Raw genomic sequence first — 20427 nt, 5'->3', positions numbered from 1 at the left:
GGGTGCTTGCTGAAAACAGAGTTTACCAGCATGGGGATGCATCCCTGCAAATTCAGAGGCTGCGATGCCTATTTTGGTACCCAGCACGCCCAGGTGCTTCTCTGTGTTTCAGCGTCCTGGTGGCCACTGTTACACGGCTTGATGTGACAGGCAGGAGGCTGCGGTCCTGTGGGGATGCTAGCATGTAAATAACCTGCCCCTGCCTTCCTCCATCCTGCATCCTAATTGTTCACTGGAAAAGGATGCTAGTGCAGGTAGCGGAGGGAGGGACACTGAGGATGCAGCTGGGAGAAGCGGTGAGGCATCCCAGATCAGCTCTGCAGCCCCTCCCAGCCCCAGGGCTAACTGATCTTCTCATCTTTGTTTCTGGGAGAACAGCAAATCCCAAAGACAGTGATTGAGTTCACTAATTTTCTCTTTGAGGAAAGCTTCGCCATTCTGATTGAGAGACAGTTTTGACAAAGACAGAGAAAGAAACAATTTCTGAGTAATCAGATGGTGTGATTCTTGTTTTTCTGTATAGAATTTCTTTGAAGTTTTCACATTTGGAGAAGAAGCGCCTTCTGCAGGCACACGAGGGGCCCCCGTGGCCCTGTCCGTTGCCCTGTTGGTTGAGATGCAGGGATGAAGTGGGTGGCGGCCTCTCATCCTTTGATGTAGGGATGTCAGGTAAGAATCTGCCACAGCAGAGTGAGAGTGGAGACCGTGGGGCTCAGGAGTGGCAACGGTGACAGCAGGGACCCTGACCAGCAGACTGACCAGACGCTGCCCTTTTCTGCATCTGTTGGAAAGAAGCTAGCTTTTTTTAAAAAATAAGAATAAAATATACATAATGAAGCTAGCCTTTCGATGAAACCCTTTCTTTGCCGTGGCTTGGATAGAGAACATTTCCTCAAAGACACCTCCAGTTGCAATGTGTTTATAGCTTCAAAAGTAGACGTTCTCCTCCCAGACTAGGTGTGCCGGGGACGCCCTCGGGATGGGGGGCGGGTGGTCTCAGGCACAGGGGGCCATCCTGGGCTGGGCAACTTCCACGTCGATCACTTGGTCATAGAGCTATTTTATTGCTGTGATCCCATTAACGCTGACATTTCACTGTTCTATTTTTGGAAACTTTTTCTTACTATCAAAATCCAGCAAAGCCACACAGCTGCTGAGAGCCCACAGGATAAAAACAAACAGCTTGGTCTAGCTGGATTGAATTTTTCTGTTTTGGGCCGCTCTTTCCCTTTGGGCTTCAGCTAATTCCTCTACCGTGAAGGCTGACGTCAGTGCTGTCACCCTGCAAGGGGACCAACAGGGCTTAGCAGGCGACAAGGACCATCTTAGCTGCACAGGGCGGGGCAGGTCCTTCCACGGTGCAGGGAGCCCAGCCAGGCAGACCAGCAGGTCTGTTCAAGGGCAGGCCCAGGCTCGGCCGTCACATTCTCACTCCTCTCGTCTATACTAAACTGTCCTTTCCCCGTGGGCAGAAACGAGGCCGGGACCAAAAGCTCTCTGAAAATGCACCCATCAGGCTTTTCCACCTCCCTCCATGGAACAAAGTTCCAGCCAAGCAAATGCAGAATCCTCTAGCATATGGTCACAAGTTCAGTTCTCATTCAGGCCTTTGCAACTGACAGGGGTTTGTTCAAAATAGACGCCAGAGTCCTGTCTCCTCTTTCCCAGGTGAATGGAGACAGGTGACAATGTCCCGAGGGGGAAGCGGAGGTGCCCGTGGGCTGCTCCCTGTTCTCAGGGGGGAGGAGTCAGGTTCCTGTGCTGCCCAGGGGGCTGGGGGCCGTGGTGACTTGGTCCTGGTACAATCGCAGAGGAGTGGGTGCGTGACTGGGGGTCCGAGTGTCTCTGGAAGTTCTCCATCACACCTCCGTTGACTTATGAGCCACGATTTGCTCCCTTCTTGAATTCTCTCTAAACGAATCGGTGTAATTACACACGGTTGATAAAAATCAGCATAATGCAGATGAGTAAAGGCGGGGGAGGACACACAGCTTGAGCTGTGTGTTGAAGCAGAGGTGGGGCTGTTCAGATTCCTAAAGGGAAACCTTCCTAAAACGTGGCTGCCTCCTTGGACGATTTCTTGTCTGAGTTCTGCCAAGGAAGGGATGGAACCCTGCGCTGGAGGCTTCCAAAACACAGCAAGGTCTAGCAGGAGCGAGGCAAAGGCCTGCTTTCTCCCTCAGCCTCACGGCTCTTCTTCTTGGAAGATCCTTTCTCTGGGACAACATGTGCTCCCCATTCCTGTCTCTGCGAGGAGCTACGTACCCGGGCCTGATCTCACCCGCATTTCAGTTTACTGACGTCTCTATGTAAATCTGCTGCTATTTTCCAAACTCACGTATCTAACGTGGAATTACTTTTCTCCCGGTCAGTCTAGGTCTCCTTCCCAGCTGTCACATTCCTCTTAGAGCCGCCCTCATCCTTCCAGCCTTCTCGGTACGACTCCTTGGAGCTGGGCACCCTTGAATCTTCTCTTTCCTCCACTGTAGTTGATCAGCCACCACTGCTGAACGTCGTTTTGAAACATTTCTCTGCGTGTGCCCTCAACACACCCTGCTTGTAAAGACCCTCTCCAGGCTCACCGACTCCCACTCGGAGGACTCCTAGCTGGTTTCCGCACCACAGGAGCTAATCTTCGTTGCTAGAACAAGCTTCCTAAATACAACATTTGGAGACTTCACCTTCTCGAGTACTAGCAACGTGACCTTGAGAGGTACGTCACAATTCTCAGCCTCAGTTTTCCTCATCAGTAAAATGGGAACAACCACCACCTTCCTGGGATGCTACCAAAAAAATACGTGACCAATATTTTATCGAGCCTTCCCGAGAGGCATGATATGATTATTCAAGGTCTTTTGGTCACTGCTGCTTCCAAAATAATCTCCAGTTTTCAATCTGATGAAAGAATCTGGTCACACTACACGACAGTTACAGAATTAAGCAGCTGAATAATCGCCAAGAGCTTCGACTCGGAGGTGGAGTACCTGCTGTAAAGAGTGACGAGGTGTGGATGATGACCTGCTGAGTCCCATGGTTCAAATGAACAGCTGGGCGTTGTGCGTTCCGGTCCTCAAAGCTGAACGACCCTTTCCCTGTAACCACTGCTCCCCACCTTGGTAAGTTTCTCTCCCGTTTCCTCCCTCCTCCTAAGCACTTCTGTACCTCTGCGGCTGAGAGAAGGAACATCTCAAGCTGGCTTTTCAATCAGGTCTCTGATTTTCCTTTTTCTGGGGCAGCGTGAATGACTCGTTTATATGATAGCACCTTTTGTGTGACCACTAGTTATTTCGTCTGGGGACGCCTTATACGCCAAACCACTCAAGTGAGGACTCACACTTCTTTTGTGATTGCTGCAGCTCAGGGTGCATGTCTGAGACCAACAAACACATTACTGACGGGTGGACGGCGTCCAGCTCGGCTATGGATGACGTACCTGTGTAACGTCCGGTACGCGCTCCCATGTGCATTTTTCTCCTACAGTTGAATCTGTGCAAGTTTTAGCTTTCAACACAGCTGAAAACTACCTAAGGGCAGGCGTTTGTCCTCTTTCCTGCAAGCTCTCAGTGCCAGGACAGAGAGGGCATCGCCGACACTTGCCACCCACCTGAAACACAACAGCAGCTGTTTCCTGCGCACTTAGTAAGTGCCTGACACAGCTCTGAGTACTTCAAGTAAACTGAATATTTAATTATGGACAACAGCTCTGTATTGTGGGTTTCATAATGTTTATTGTTTATTTTTTAATTTAAATTTTTTTTATTTCTTTTTTTTTTTTAATGGAGGTACTGGGGATTGAACCCAGGACCTCGTGCATGCTAAGCACATGCTCTACCACTGAGCTACACCCTCCCCCGGTTTCATAATGTCTCGATGACGCAGGAGGACATTGAGATCACACGTAGTAAGTGATGTAGCCAAGATTCGAACTCAAGACTTCAAAGCCTGTGTGCACAGTCACTGTCCAGCCCCGCCTCTCACGAGTCCCACTGCTTTCAGTTCCCACAAGACACTCCGCAGAAAGGGAGCCTAGTTGTAACTTGTTCTTTTCATCTACTTTGGCAGCAACTCATGTTTTCAGTGACTCTTTGTTCTCTAGCTATTAAGCTATTAAGTTAGACTCTTAATTCCTTCTACATCTTGCCTCTTTTTGTTTTGGCCAACTGCTAGTTATTCTAGGTAGGGTCTCCTTGACAGTGAATCCTCTTTGAAGACAACACTTGGTAAGTTATAAAAATAAAGGAACTATAAACTGTAGACTGAGTTAATCTGCGACTCTCACGGTAGCTTTGAACTCCAGGAAAAAAAGACCCTCTGGGATTTCTTCTTGCTTTAACTAACTCATAGTAAAAGTGAATTCTCAACAGGAAAGTTATGTGTTGGAGCAGACTGACTGTGTTTTGCAAAGATGGGCATAATATTTCCTGCTCCTCATTACTCTTCTAGAACCCTGCCCCTCCTCCACTGAGGACTGCTCCCACTTTGTTCCCTCCCCTAAAATCTGGGCAGACCTTTATGACTGCCTATGCACCATGGCAGATGTAAGCAGTGTGACTTCTGAGGTCGGTCACAGAAAGGCCAGGCACTTCCACCTTGCTCTGCCAGGCTGCTCCCTCTTGGAACCTCGCCTCCATGTTGTGAGGAAGCCCAAACAGCCCACGAAGAGCCTCCCCCTCCACCGCCCGAGAGGAGCCATGGCCTCGCTGAGCTCCCAGCCAACAGCCACACCAGCCAACAGATGGTTTCGAGTGAACCATCTCGGAAGTCCCAGGCTGAGCAGGCGGTGACACTGCAGGAAGCAGAGCCAAGGTGTCCCCCCGAGCCCTGCTCAAATAGCAAATCCGTGAGCCAGCTAAATGACTCTTGATGTTTCAGGCCCTCGGTTTGGGGGTAGCTTGTTATGCAATAGTTGATAAGTGGGGCACAGGTCATATAAGGGCTCTGTTCCAAAGCAAACTAAACCACTACTATTGAGTTGGAGCGAATTGCCTTTGGTGTTTTTCCCTCTTTTCTTCCCTGCTCACGTGCTACATTTCAGTGGATACTTCTTCAGTTCCCGTGGCTCCTCCCAAGGGGAGGGAGCTCCATTTGCACATCACTGGGACCCCCTCCCCAGCCTCTCTCCTACTCCTCTTCAGGGCAAGAGGAGTGACATCCCTCAGGTACCTGCAGGGACAGGAAACTGGAAATGCCAGCTCACCCTCCAGCATCTTTCTCTTGATCCATCCTGGCCTACAAAGGGCTCTGCTCTGCTCTCAGCCACGTGCTGAGCCCAGCAGAAAAGACTCTGCCCTGCGGAGCAGCCAGACATTTTCCGTCTCTGTAACAGAGTGAGAATGAGGCCGCATGGCTCCGAATTTCAGTTCTGGGAAGCCCTGGCTGAAGCTCACCACGGCCGCCTTCTCGGCTTCTGCCTTTAATCAGAAACCAAGCTGGCGTTATTGATCTCATCTGTCTTACTTCTTATTTAACACTCAGCGAGTCCAGAGCCGAACAGGGAAGGGTTAGTGTCAGTTATTAATCCACGCTGAATTTTAAGAATGGGCAATGGCTTCTCAAGGCAAGTGCCAAGAGCCTCTCCAGCAGGACCCTTGCATGCAGAGCCACGTGCATCGTGTGCTGAGGGCTACGCTTCAGTCTGGATTAAGAGCCCCTTACACTGAATTAAGAAGAACGAAAATTCCAATAGGAAAATCATTTCAGGCTGGCTCATGTTTAAAAGACACTGTAAGCCCCCACTTGCCATATTTTTTTAATTGTAAATGTGATTTTTTTTCAAGAGGAAGTAGGGAGCATCAGTCCTGATCCCTGGAATAGGTATAACTGAACTTCCATGTGGGTTATTTTCACTAAACCTGCTGCCCGTTGGGGAGATTGAACACAGAGATTGAGGGAAGGGTTCAGAATGACTTGAAATGTGTTTGAACGTTTGGATTTCCTTTCCTTTCAAGTGTTAGGGTTAGGACTAGATAGAATTTGGCAGGGAGGGGCGGCTTCCCACTCCCTTGTCAACTGTGGAGACAGACGCCTGGCCCTGGTCGGCTCTCAGGCGGGGGAGGTGGGGAGGGCAAGGGTGAGGGCTGACCTGCGCCTCCCTCCGTCCACCCAGGCACCGGCCTGTACTTGAGCTTACTGCGCCTTTGAACCCTCTCGCAGTCCTGGCAGGGCAGATCCTGGTTTGGTTTGGGGCCCAAAGCATTCCTCAGTAGAAGGACTGAGTTATAGTGAAAACCATCAGGAAGTTTCCCAAAGCTGCACCCCGTCCCCAGGGCATGGAGATACGCTATTTAATAGTACTTTGAAGTTATCTGCTGCAATCTTTTCTTCCCCTGTTTTTCCAAGGGGAGGAAAGGGAGTGTGTGTCTGTGTCTGGCAAGGAGGCGGGAGCAGGTGAAGCATCTCTGTACTGTTCCCCCTCATGCTTCTGCTCCCACTCTGGGACCGGACCCCTTACTAGGCACTCCTTGCCTCTATGTCTCTGATGGCTCTTTGCCACCTTTAAATACCACAGAAGTGTAATTAATTAACGTGCTCCTTCATCAAGGGGGCGAAACTCCCAGTGGTGTCTGGAAATGTGATGGGAATTTTTTTTTTTTTGGTTGTCATAAGGACTGGGTAGGGTATTTAGTAGGTGAGGCCTCTGAGATGCTAAATGTACTACAATCTGTAGGCTTGTCGGTTCCAAAATATCACACTGAGAAAACACTGAGCTGAGAGCTTAGCATGGGCACTCTCATTTCAGGAGGAGAGTAAGATGTGGCTTGCAAATCAAGTGACCATAAGTAGGTAACACACACTGAGCAGTTACTAGGTCCAGGACCGGACATAGAGATGTACGTGGATTATCTCACTCCATGTTCCCATCAATCTGGTTTTACTGTTGAGGAAGCCAAGGAACAGAAGGGTTAAGAAAGTTGCTCAGAGTCACACAGCTAATAAAAGGTGGAGCCTGGATTCAAACACATATCCTGAGTTTCAATCCTCCTCCTCCCTCTTCACATTGGAGCTTCACTGACAGCTGTGAAATAAAAGAAGGGATGATCTAGGGTGGAGGGACCGCTAGGTCCATACGGACAGCTATTTGGTAGCTGCCTGTTCACAAGGTCAGTCTGAGCGTGGAGAAATGATTGATTTTCTAAGTAGAAGTGGAAAGAGGGATTCAGGATTCAAAAAAAAAAAATTCTAGGGAGGAAGAAATATTCCAGGGAGGAAGAAATATTCCAGAGAGGGAAGTCCTTTGCAAATTTTTTCTCTCTGATTCCTCAGTGATTCCATGAGCTCATACTTAACTTGGGTAGACCTGGGAGGAAACTGCTGCCAGCAGACTCGAGGGCAGGGCGGATCACTTAGCAGCAACTCTGTCCCTTTTCTTTCCATAACAGCTGCTTCTGTCAAAGGATGCCCTCGAAGCCTGGGTGGCATAGGGTCTAAAGCAAAGCACAGACCAACCCAACTATTTCACTGGCAGTTCTGAGAACAAGTCCAGGTAAACCACTACCACCACAGAAAAGACATCAGGGCTGTGCACGGACTTCCCTGCCGCAGTAGGTCTGGGATAAGTGCACGTCAGGAGAAGAAGATGGACGTGAGTGGTCAGAGGTCTTCTTCCTCACTCACCTCCATTGATCATCAAAAAGTTCCATTTCTTACAAATAACAAATACTGGTGAGGATGTGGAGGAAAGGGAAACCTTGAATACTATTGGTGGGGATGTAAATTGGTGCCGCCACTATGGAAAACAGCATGGAGGTTCCTCAAAGAACTAAAGCTAGAACTACCACGCGATCCAGCAATTCCACTCCTGGGTGTTTATCCGGGAAAAATTAAAACACTAATTTGAAAAGATACACGCACCCCCACATTCACAGCAGCATTATCTCCAATAGCCAAGATTTGGAAGCAATCCAATGCTCATCAAAGATGTGGTGTGTACACACACACACACACACACACACACACACACACACACACAATGAAATATTACTCAGCCATAAACAAGAATGAAATTCTGCCATTTTCAGCAATGTAGATAGACCCAGTAAATATTATGCTTAGTGAAATAAAACAGAGAAAGACAAATACTACATGATATCACTTATATGTGGAATCTAAAAAATAAAACAAATGAATATAACAGAACAGAAACCGACTCACAGATACAGAGAACCAACTAGTAGATGCCAGTGAGGAGAAGGAAAAGGGGAGAAAAAACATAGGGGTGTGGGATTAAGAATACAAACTACGGTGTATGAAAGAGATAAGTAACAAGGACATATTGAACAGCATAGGGAATTAGAGCCATTAGTTTGTAATAACTTTTAATGGAATATAACCTATAAAAAACTGAATTGCTATGCTGTACACCTGAAATTAATATAATGTTAATCAACCATACTTCAATTTAAAAAAAGAGAAGAGTTTGCTTCTCTTTGAGGTTTTCCTCTAGGACTAGCTAAAGGGACTATTTATCTTCACTCCCTCCTAAGTCAGTTAGGACCTAAAGGACGCCATGGGGACAACGGACTGAGGACCTGAGTTAGTGGTTGAGACAAAGGAGTGGACCCTTAGAGCGGAGGTAAGGAACCAACGGAACCACAGAGGGAGATGGGTGGGAAGACACAGACAAAGGAGGGACTTGCGGTCTCTGAAGGCTGCAATGTGGTGCTGGTGCTCCGGGGCGAGAGGACAGCACAGACGCGCAGAAACGAAGAGCGGTATGGACGGGCTTTCTGTGCACTTGGCCACAGACTCAGAAGGTTGTCCTCTGTGCGAATGATCACTCTGTTCCACCTTTCCCGGTATGAGGGGCCGGGCTCCGGGAACAGCTGTGGGGATGCGCACGACCGCGCACGCGCACACCCGTGCCCGCATTTTGGTTACGTGCCAATTTCTCTACAACGTGCTTATTTCACTTGTGAAATAAGTAAAGGAAATGCTTCATATTACTACTCAATACTGACTGAAGATAACTGTGAAGTATAATGCTAATAAGAAAAGCCCTTTAAACATTTCCACCTCCAGGGAAAATTCTTCCAAAAGAGGTAGAAAATTAGGAGTGTATGTTCCGGGCTTACGAATCTGCGTCCCTCGGGCGGGCAATGACGCACAGAGACTGCACTGGGACACTGGGACTGGCTGTTTTATTTGCTTTTTATGTCTGTGATCAGAATATAGCAATTGTCAGACAAGAACCGGGGCTTACATAACTGGTCATACCACAGGCATCCCAAATATAGGTGTTCATCTATATTTTAAAAATGGAATTTTCTCTACCTTCCAGTCAATGAGCCTGGAATGGAAAATGTTTCTTCCTTGTAAGTGACACGAATTAGTGAAATCTATTTTCCATTTGAGGGAAACAATGTATACTGAGCAGCAAACCAGCAAAACTGCTTTACTCTGGCATGTTTTGATAGAGAAGAATTTGGAAAAAAAAATCTAAATATAGCAGATGTACGCAACTTGAAACTCCAGTGCCATTTTAAGCCCTCCTTTGCAGTTAACTAAAATTGATCTCCCTAGCAAGAGCTAAAAATAGTAGGGGGAAAAAGGGGACCAGACAATGACTTTTCATCTCTCTCCCTGCAGGCATTTCCAGTGACAATGAACTTGACCTTCCAGAGCCATCCTAGAGAGCAGAATAGGCTGGCATTTCACGTCCCATCTCTGATTTACCACCCATCTACTGCCATGGGCATCTCCATTTTGCCATTTTGCTGACGAGCACAGATAAGCTGCTTTGCTGGGCTGGGTTTTGTTTTTCCTATTTCGTTTTACATCCACAAAGAACACAGCACTATAGTCTTTCTGGAGCCTGGAACAATGGGCACTATGAAATAAACAAAAGTGAATATCCAATTCATTCTCCACTAGGTCAAAGCTCATCTTATTTTGTCCAGATCATTGTTAAACGGTGGGCTTCTCTAAATTCACCGGGGGACTGATATAAATGCAGAAAGCTTCTGTTTTATAGGGGAGAGACCTGCCCTTTAAACAGCAGAGGATGGCAAATTCTGATCCACATGTCCTGCTTGATACTAGAGGAAAAAATCAAGCTTAAAGGAACCGACGCAGTGGATCTGTTTTCCGAGATGCCAATAAGCAGAGAAACGCAATCTGGAGGGACAGAATGTCTAAGGTGTTTTGTATTTTTAAAACATTCTTTGGCAACAATCTTGAACTTCTTCTGGAGAAATTAATTTTGTTCTTTAAGAGATCTATCTGGTTTCTCAGACCTTCCACCTCTCAAGGGCAAGGGTGCTGGCTCCATTAATCCTTTCTGTTTCTTCCCAGGGGCAGAGGGACCATTTTAACTTACTAGCTGTGTCGCCTTAGGCAAATTCCTTCACCACCCTGTGCCTCACATGCCCCAGCTGTACAAATGAGGAGAGTAACACCTGTCTCCTGGGGTCGCAGTAAGCATTAAATGAGATCATCTATGTAGTAAGCTGTTTAACACAACGCCGGACATATATTAATTGCTGTATGTAAGCTTTAGCCATCGCTTCCATTTACATTTTCCCCCTAATATCTATTTTCCTTACTTTCTGAATCAAAACCAGAATATACAGTCATGGAGACAGCGATGAAAAATGTTTGCAATCATGCCTCTCATATTTTGCAGACCATGCACTTACTCTCACGATAATAAACAGAACAGAGAGATGCTTCTCCAGTTAGGTGACTCTGGTCTCCTGTTGTCACATCCCACTAAGGGTTTCAGAGGAACCCACAGGCTCGGGTTTCATCGTGGTTCCTCTGTGGTTGCGTTTTCCCGCCATGCTTGTTTCGTGGGCCCCTTTAGAAGTTCCAGGGGGCTTGAGTTGTCCTCTCTGGAAGAGGTTCACAGGTGCTCCTTTCTTCAAGAACAAGGTGCTGTCTTGCCCCCTCCTGTCTGAGCTGAGGCCCGTGTCCTCACGCTCTCGTTTACCCTGCATGAAAGGGTCGTGATGACCCACGTCGCTGCATTTCCATGGGCAGCTACATATGTCAAAACTCCAACAAGCCCCTGCGTCCACCAAAGTGATCCCAGACCTGAGTACCGTCTCACCCTGGATCCCGGCTCTGAGCTGCTCTTTCTTTAGACTTGCTGTTCCTCAGCATCCTTAGATTTCTGCATCCCTTCTCAGTCACTCAGCTCGACCAATTTAGCACCATTAGTCACTCCTCCAAAGGAAGCAAAACTCCTCTCCTTTGATCATCTAAGTTGCTTTCCTCTGTTCCCATTCTAATTTATTTCTCTATTCCTGGAACTGAGGTAGCCATCCCTTAACATGGAATGACTTATAATTTGTTACTGAAATGATTCTGCCTAAGGATTAAAAATGAATTTTACTAAGTCATTTTTTTTTCCCAAGTGGAAATGCTCAGTCCTTTTGGTGGAAAAAAATTCATTTAGTGCTGTCTGACTCAGTCTGGCTAAAGCCGTAAGACAGCAACAACTTGCCAGTGAAGAAATTATCTCTAGGGCTAATAGCTCTGGTATCTTCACACATACATTCATTCATTCATTCATTCATTCAGTGTTTAATGAGCATCTTCTGTGTGCAAACTATCAGGCACTGGGAATACCAGAATGAATAAAACATGCCTTCTCCCCTCCAAAAGCAGGGAAGACAGAAAGCTGAATGATAGAAAATTAACCACAAGGAGAAGTGAGCTTTTGTGGAATGAGTCAGGTCAGAAGGAGACTGAAGGAGTAATTCCCAGCCCTGGCACCTGGTTGGGGGTGAGGGAGCAGAGATGCAGGTGAGGGGATGCAGGGCGGGGCCCCACTGTCTCATCACTGCAGCTGAAACAGCCGCCAGAGGCCCCGGCCTCCACTATAACCTCTGTGATATTTTCAACTTAGTTGTTGGATATAAATCATTCCTCTGTGTGGGGTGTAGAAGCTTCAGGGATACCGGAAAAGGACAAATGGATAACTAAATAAAGAGAAACAGCCTCAAACTGCTGGCAAGGAATGGAGAGAGAGAGACACATCAAGAGAAGACAGCCAAACTGCGGCTGTTCCACGGGACACAGCATCAGGCATCCGGAAAGAGCAGGAGACCTTCCATACCTCTCCTCACACACACAGCACACACATCTTCGTTTGCACACTTACCCAGACCCAGCGTTAGGCTTCCTGGAAGTTATGGGGGTGTTAGAGATGATTGTCAATGGGTTGGGATAAATGTTCTGCCTGTGTCCGAGCAGAGCCGGCCTCAAGTCCACCCAGGCAGCCAGGAGCCTTAACAGAAGGCCATTGGATCTGGCCAAGTGGTGGTCAGAAGAGCCAGGGCTGACACTGGTTTCTGCTCCCAACCAGCTGTGTCACCTTGGGGAAGGGCGTTCACCTCTCTGCAGTATAGCTGATTTGCAATGTTGTGCTAATTTCTGGTGTACAAGCATAGTGATTCATATATATATATATATATATGTATATATTTTCTTTTCACTATAGGCCATCACAAGATATTGGATATAGTTCCCTGTGCTATACAGTAGGGCCTTGTTGTTTATCTATTTTATATACAGTAGTTTGTATCTGCTATCCCAAACTCCTAATTTATCCCTCTCCCACCCCCTTTCCCCTTTGGTAACCATAAGTTTGTTTTTTAAGGCACACATTTTTAACAATTGATAAATTATTCACAACTCTAAAAAGAACTCCATCTTTTTCTGGCTCTTTAAGACCGTTTCCTTCTTACTTGCCGCCTCTTCTGTACCAGGCTCTGTGACATCCCTTCTGAGGTCTAGTTCCCACTGTATCCACTCCTCCCGCCTCTGTCAGTCCCAGGTCACCCCCGTCCCCCACAGTGCCCTCCAGACCTTATCTTGTCTTTGCATCAGGCTTTGTGGCCATTAAGAGTAAATAAATTTTCACTCTGGCTCTGGATAGAAAAACGATTTGAATTTACTGGATTACAGGCTCCAAGTGAGTGGACCAGAGGCTAGCTGGGATCTGAAAGTCTGTCTTAGCCTGAGCCTCCTCTATGAAGAGTGAGGTAGGAAGAACCCTGGCCCTGTTTTCAGCAGGTCATTCCCGCTCCCCCATCCCTGGGCCTTGATTTCCCCTCCTGTAAAAGGCAAGTCGGCCAGTGACTCCTAGGCTCTCTAGCCAAGACGTTAATGATTCTATGTAGAGCTCTGTTTGCTGACATTTGAAACAGCCATACAAGGTGTTCAGCTGTGGCTTTGTTCATACCTCGTTAACATCTGTGCTTGGGAATCAAACCAGCAGCTCCAAGGACTGCGGCTCTCATCGGTCCTTTTTAGGGTTGTGCTCACCCGCTGTCCTGAGTTCCTAGGGGAACTGGGTCACAAGGCTTGACCTGAGCAGACCTGACTTACTTTATACACTCGACAACCTTTGCACATATCACACATGTGGCTCTCTTTGCATGGAAGCACATAAGCTCAGAATTCCTGTAAATGGACTAGACTTTCAAGGAAGCCACACTTCACAAGCAACTCCCTTATTATTCTGTTGCTTTTGTCATCACCACCTTAGTAGTGCTTCTCATAATGGCTCTTCGATGGTGAAACCCATGGCCATTTTAAATGGCCCTAGAAGCAGAGTGACTGGATGGCGATTACAAAGAACCCCCCCAATGCCCTTGCTCTTAAAAGTGCTGTAATTTAAGGCCACACATGGGGCAGCCAGGAATTCTCTTGCAGGGAGTACTCATTAATCAAATCAGCCTCATCCCAACCTGAAGACCCAGTAGGATGACCAGCTTTTCCTGAACTGCCTGGGAATCTCCTGGTTTTAGCATCACAAGTTCCCAGGAACCCGAGTCTGGGTGATCCAGGACAGTGGGTTGGCGTCACACCAAGGAGCCTGAAATCTCAGTATATGTGAGAATTAACGTGTGTGCTTATTAAAACTGCAGATTTCTGGGGTGGGAGATGCTGATCCAAATGTTTTCCTGACCACAGTAAGAAATACTGGTAAGAACTCATTATTAACTTATCACCCCTGGCGTTTGGCATTTGGCTACCAGTGGTTCTTGAGCTCATCTGCACATCACAATCACCTGGGGAGATTTTAAAAAATACCGTTGCATGATTTGACCCAAACCAAGTAAATGAGAATCTTCTGGGGTGCGATCAGCCCCCTCTCCCTCCAGGAGAACCAACAGAGAAGGCAAACACAATGGCCATTATTCATCTTGGACCTATGGTGCCTAACACCTCTGCTGTCACCTGGTTTGGGCCCCCAACTTTAAACCACGTCCCCTCCTGCTGTAATATAGGAAAAACACTTTGGAGGGCAAGGTGGCACCATCTGCTGAAACTGTGGATAGTATCACCTCTAGGTATAAAACATAAAGAAACTTTTGGACAAGTACATAGGAGCTGGGCATGAGAATGTTAACTGCGGCTCTGCCCATAATGACAGGAAATGGGAAGCCATCTAAATGTCCATCAGTGGGAGGGTGGTGAGCACAGAGTGGTGCTGGACTCACCCCGTGGAATACCACGCTGCAGTGAACACGACAGCATCCAAGCTACACTGACCAACGCTGGAACAAAATGACCATAGCTTTTTCTAAAGTTAGAGCCTGTTGTGATTGGCTTCTTGGGGCCTGAGAGGCCAAGGTGAAGCCTCTCAGGCCCTCTGTAGCAGAGGGTTCCTGGGCACACCCATGGCAGCAGAAAGCAAGCTTGCATGGCATAGGTGCCATGTGCCAGCTTGTTCTGAGGAAAAGATGTCCCTATGGTCTGGAGAGAAGAATCAGGTAGCACTTGGCAATCCTAAAATACCTGCCTAGCAATCTGGAAGTTGCATGGACTGGCGTGTGAGTGCCGGTTCCTGGGCTGCTTTCGAACAGGAACAAAGTCTGACACTGCATTTTCCCTCGGCATCCCCCTTGCTGTCCACATAGAGCGATAAATCCATTAGAAACGCAGATGTTACCGTGAACCCAGGATTTCAGGGCTGTTAATCCTGTTTGGCTTTTCTGGGTTGCTGACAAATGCGTATGCTGCAGGAGGGCCGCCGGGCTTACCTGGTCCTAGTTTGGCCACAGCATAGAGGAGGTCGTAGTTGAGGACCGGCGTGGCATCGCTGATGGGCTGCCAGCCGACGGGAGGAGAGGCGGGGGGCGAGATGAGGAACTGTTTGGCGGGCTGCGGTGGAGCCAGGTGCAGTTTGTCTCCGTCTGTCTCTGGAGTCTGAACCTTTCAAACAGAGGAGGAATGAAGACACATTATTCATTCTGGCCTCGGAGGGGCCATGTTGTTTCACTAAGATGCAGAGTCTCGCCGCTTTTAGCCTGTGACGGATGAACCAAGGGGCCAGGCTGCAATTATAATTACTATGACCACACCCCATGTGCTCAGTTATCTTCTTTGGGCCTTAAAACAGTGGTTCTCAACCTTGAGCTGCACAAGAATTACCTGGGAAGCTTACTAAGGCAGACTGCTGGGCCCCACTCCTGGAGTTCTCGGTCAGTCAGTCGATGGGGGGCAGGGCCTGAGGATCTGCATTGCTAACGAGTCCCCAGGTGATGGTGATGTTGCTGGTCCCCACAGCTTCCCCTCCTCCCCCTCCCCTCCCTTCCCCCTCCCTTCCCACCATGAGTTTTTCCTTCCTTCCTTCCTATCTTTCTCCCTTCTCTCTCTCTTTCTTTCTAATTGAGGTGATAGTCACACAACATGAAATTAGGCCATTAAAAAATTTTTTTTATGGTTCCATTTTTTTTTATTATAGTCAGTTTACAATGTTGTGTCCATTTCTGGTGTGCAGCATAATAGTTCAGTCAAACATATACATACATATATTCATTTTCATATTCTTTTTCATTATAGGTTACTATAAGATACGGAATATAGTTCCCTGTGCTATACAGTAGAAACCTGTTGTTTAGACCATTTTAAAGGGAACAATTTCAGTGGCGTTTAATCCATTCCCAATGTTGCACAATCACCACTTCTATTTAGTTTTTATTATTATGGTATTTTTTATCATCAAAGGAAACCCTGTACCCATTAAACAGTTACTACCATTTCTGCCTCTCGTCAGACCACGGCAACCACTCACCTGCTTTCTGTTTTCTATGGATTTACCTCTTCTGGACATTTCATAAACATGGACTCATAAAACAGGTAATACGTTGTATCTAGCGTCTTTCACTTAGCATAATGTTTTCAAGATTCCTCCATGGTGCAGCATGTCTCAGTACTTCACTCCTTTTTGTGGCTGAGTAACATTCCACTGAATGGACAGACCACCATTTATATATATCTGTTCACCCAGTTTTGGACATTTGGGTTGTTTCTACCCTTTGGCTATTGTGAGCAGTGCTGTTGTGAACATGTGTATACAAACATGTATTTGTTTGAGACCTGTTCTCACTTCTTTCAGGTACGCACCCAGGAGAGGAGTCACTGGGTTGGATGGTAAGTTAATGTTTTGCATTTTTAAAGAACCAAGTAGGGTTTTAACAGATGAGAAAACTGAGGTTTCTACAAGTCACACAAGTTATTAGCCGTGGTGGGTTTGAGCGTGAGTCTGAGGCTAATGTCTAAGTTTTTTCTCTTTCTTGATTTTTATTTTATTTTATTGTGGTAAGATCATCTAATATGAGCTCTACCCTCTTAACACGTTTTAAAGTGTGTGACACATTGTTATTGACTATTTTTTGTACAGTGTTGTACAGTAGATCTCTCTTCATCTTGCTTGACTGGAACTTTATGAATGTTGACTAGTAACTCCTCATTTCCCCCGACACACACACTTAGACCCTGGTAACTACTATTCCAGTCTTTGATTCTATGAATTTGACTATATTAGATACCCCATGTAAGTGGAACCACACAGTATTTGTTTTTCTGTGAGTGGCTTATTTCACTTAGCATAATGTCCTCAAAGTCCATCCACTCTGTCCTGTATTCCAGAATGCTCACACTACCCAAAGTGATCTGCAGAGTCAATGCAATCCCTATCAAAATCCCAAGGGCATTTTTATACAGAAATAGAAAAAAACAATTCTGAAATTCCTATGGAACCACAAAAGACCAGAAACACTCTAATCATTCTTGGGAAAGAAGAACATCACACTTTCTAATCTTAAAATATATTTCAAAGCTATCTAATCAAAGCAATATGATATTGGCATATTGACTAATGGAAGAGAAAAGAGAACTCAGAAATAAATCCATGCGTATAGGGTCAACCGGTCTTCAGCAGGGGTCCCAAGGATTCACAGTGGGGAAAGGAGAGTGTCTTCAACAAATGGTGCTGGGGAAACTGGGCATCCACATGCAGGAGAACTGGACCCTTATCTTAAACCACACCAAAATCAACTCAAAGTGGATGAAAGAGTTAACCACAAGACCTGAAACTGTAAAACTCCTAAAAGAAAATATAAGGTAAAAGCTTTATGACATCGGTCTTGGCAAAGACTCCATGGATATGACGCCAAAAGCACAGACAATGAAAACACAATTAAACAAGTGGAACTCCATCCAACTAAAAAGCTTCTGCACAGCCACGGAAATAAGCAACAAAGTGAAAAGCCGACTAGGGAACGGGAGAATATATTTGCAAACTGTGTATCTGATGAACGGGTTAATCTCCAAGATATATAAGGAGCGCCTATAACTCAGTAGTAAAACAACAGCAAACCCCAATAACCTGATTAAAAAATGGATTAAGGCCTTGAATAGACATGTCTATGGAGAAGACATACAAATGGCCAACAGGTATATGGAAAAATGCTCAACATCACTAATCATCAGGGAACTGCAAGTCAGAATCACAACGAGATAGCACCTCACACTTGTCAGAATAGCTGTGATCGTAAAAACAAAAGACAACAAATGCTGGTGTGGGGATGAAGGAATTGGAACCCTTGCACACTGTTGGTGGGAATGAAACTGAGCAACTACTGTGGAAAACACAGGGGGTTTTCCATATGGAAAATATGGGAAGGGCGGTTCCTCAAAAAATTAAAAATAGAACTATCATATGATCTAACAATTCCATTCCTGGGTACTTATCCAAAAGAACTGAAATCAGGATGTTGAAGTGATATTAACATTCCTACATTCATTGTAGCACTCTTTGCAAATAGTCAAGATGTGGAAACAACCTAAACATCCATCGACAGGTGAATGGATAAAGAAAATGTGATATATATGTACAATGGAATGCTACTGAGCCTTAAGAAGAAGCCAAGTCTATGTTCACGTCACTGTGTCATCTCTGTAGACTCCAAAGGTGGAAATGATGCTTACAGACCAATAATAGATGGATTGAGGTATCTAATAATGAAGGGAGGACACTGATGAAACAGTATGGACACTGATTTTCTGCTGCGGTGGACTTCATGAACACTGCCAAGAATTACCCACGCCCTTTTTGCAATAGCCAGACTTTATTTTCGATAAAATAAAACACAAATTTGACTTCTATAGGTTTGTAACTTTTTCCCATGGATAGGGATCACTGAAAAGGCATACAGTCCACCAAAACTGTCATATAATTTAAGCTTTAATTATAACCCTGTGGTAAGTAAGGAGTAGCTGTGATCAGAGCATTATTACAAGTACTAGCTGGCATTTATTGTGCATTTACCAAATGCTGAGCACGTTGACAAACAATAATTCATTTAATCCTCATAATGTCAGCATAGTCTGTCATTTTACAGATGGGGAAACTGAGGCCCAGTGAGGTTATGTCGCTTGTCTAGATTAGAGCCAAGGATGCCAACCCGCAGAGACTGCTTTCTAAACCACTATGCGGTCCTGTCTGGGAATTGACATAGGTTTATTCCTCAATGAACAAATTATAAACAGCAAACCAAACTGAAAAGTAGGAAGGGCTCCATTTACATTTTTAAAAGGGAAACAAACACAGTAGGGCAAAAGGATTAACTCTGGTAAAGGATCTCACCTGTGCAAAGTAGAGTTTTAATTTTTTCCCTCTGAACTGGGTTTCATGAAGCTCTATCCTGGCTCGGGCTGCAGATTTGGGATTGCTGAAGTTTATTCGGACACGTCTGAAACTCTTAAATAGCTGGAACGTCACACAGTCATCATAAGTCCGGAACAGACCCTCAAATTTTTCCTGATAAAAACAAACACAGAGGAAAATCCATTGGTCACACATCTGGTCCGATGTCAGATCTGACAAAAACAAATAACTAAGTACATAAATAGGTTCCTTCTTACATAAAATTAAAACAGAACTTTGTAATGTATTTTTTCCACCTGGTCTGTTGCCAGGTGCTAAACCTGCCTGTGGATTCAGTCTAAGGATTCATAACCTGGGTCCAGGGATCTGCAGACGACCAGTGAATGGGGTTTAAAATGCATGAAAAGCCTGTCAATTATGCAAAATGTTGAGTGTTTCCACACAGATGTGTTTTCCCTGGGACAGGGACCATACCTGTCATAAGATTCGCAAAGGAGTCCATTAGCTCCAAAATATCAGAGCTGTTGGGTAGAACACGTGGCAGACATGGTTAGTGGTTATCAAGCTTGGGGGCACGTTTCTTGCCTGAAGATATGGGAGCCCACACTACCCAAGACCCCTGTAGTCGGGCAGTGCCGTGTGATTCGTTCTGGCCCATGAAATGGGCATAGAAGGCAGGAAAAAAGCCCTCAAGAAATTTTCAGTCTCTTTCCCTGAAGATGTCACGCGCTCCAGAAGGTGGCGCAGTCAGAAGTAGGACTTTTCTCAGCCTGGGTCCCTGAGTGGCTCCGTGTGACCACATCTGAGAGAATGGACACCAGGATGCGGGGTTACAGAATCACTGCCCTCCAAGGCTGCCCAGGAAGAGGGGCTCAGATGTCCAGGAAAGTCTTCCTGCCTCTCGGGCATCCAAGTGAACTTGTCTCAGACCCTCTGGTCCATGCTTGTGATCCTTCCCAAGGCTGCTGCCCACTTCTGAGATCCCCCAGCATGTGGTCCACCCCAACTCTACCATTTTTGACTCCTGTGTCTGCACATACTCTATGCAGTCCAGAATATATTCAGAAGAGCTTTTTTTTTCCTTTCAATTTCATGACATTTATGGAGAGATCTGAGGGGTTCTGTCCTTGCTTTTCTGGCTCTGTTTTTCCTCGTCTTTCCCTGTCAAGGACAAAACAGGAAACTTCCCTTGTTTGTTGTCTGGGCGATTTTTATTCTAACTCTCAAACCTTGGGATCAGCCAACTCCCCAGCCTGGGGCAGCGCCACCAGTCCAAGGGGGCTCTCTACGGTTCTTTCCAAACTTCCCAACTCTACTGTGTTTTCCTGAACAAGAATCCTGGTGAATAAAATGCTTTCTGGTTCCTCCCAACACAAATAAAATCCAATCAAAGCTGCTGGTTTGATTAATTTCAAAATTTTCAGGAATGGGAGGAACTAAGAAATGAAAGGCTCTTATTTCTATGTAGAATATTATATCTTTTAGGACAAAATCCATGGGTCTTCTCTGCGGCTCTTTTTTTC

General features: G+C 46.0%; 1 protein-coding gene and 1 long non-coding RNA gene across 3 annotated transcripts in view; one reads left to right on the top strand and one right to left on the bottom strand.

Annotated features, from left to right (window-relative positions):
- The window catches only part of RCAN2 (regulator of calcineurin 2), a 209289-nt gene that overhangs the window by 5289 nt on the left and 183573 nt on the right, over positions 1-20427 (bottom strand). For both annotated transcript variants that reach the window (XM_072944872.1, XM_006201937.4), the window contains 2 exons: positions 18884-19057; positions 14994-15165 (listed from right to left, as the gene is read on the bottom strand). In XM_072944872.1, coding sequence (XP_072800973.1) covers positions 14994-15165; positions 18884-19057 — 346 coding nt within the window. The remainder of the gene's footprint in view (positions 1-14993; positions 15166-18883; positions 19058-20427) is intronic.
- LOC140687683 (uncharacterized) lies at positions 808-10280 on the top strand. The gene is made up of 3 exons (XR_012062116.1): positions 808-3116; positions 8484-8572; positions 9586-10280. It is a non-coding gene; the product is annotated as an uncharacterized lncRNA (long non-coding RNA).

The sequence above is a fragment of the Vicugna pacos genome, chromosome 20 (assembly GCF_048564905.1).
Source record: "Vicugna pacos chromosome 20, VicPac4, whole genome shotgun sequence".
Classification (NCBI taxonomy): domain Eukaryota; kingdom Metazoa; phylum Chordata; class Mammalia; order Artiodactyla; family Camelidae; genus Vicugna; species Vicugna pacos.
This window is presented reverse-complemented; position numbering and strand designations above follow the sequence as displayed.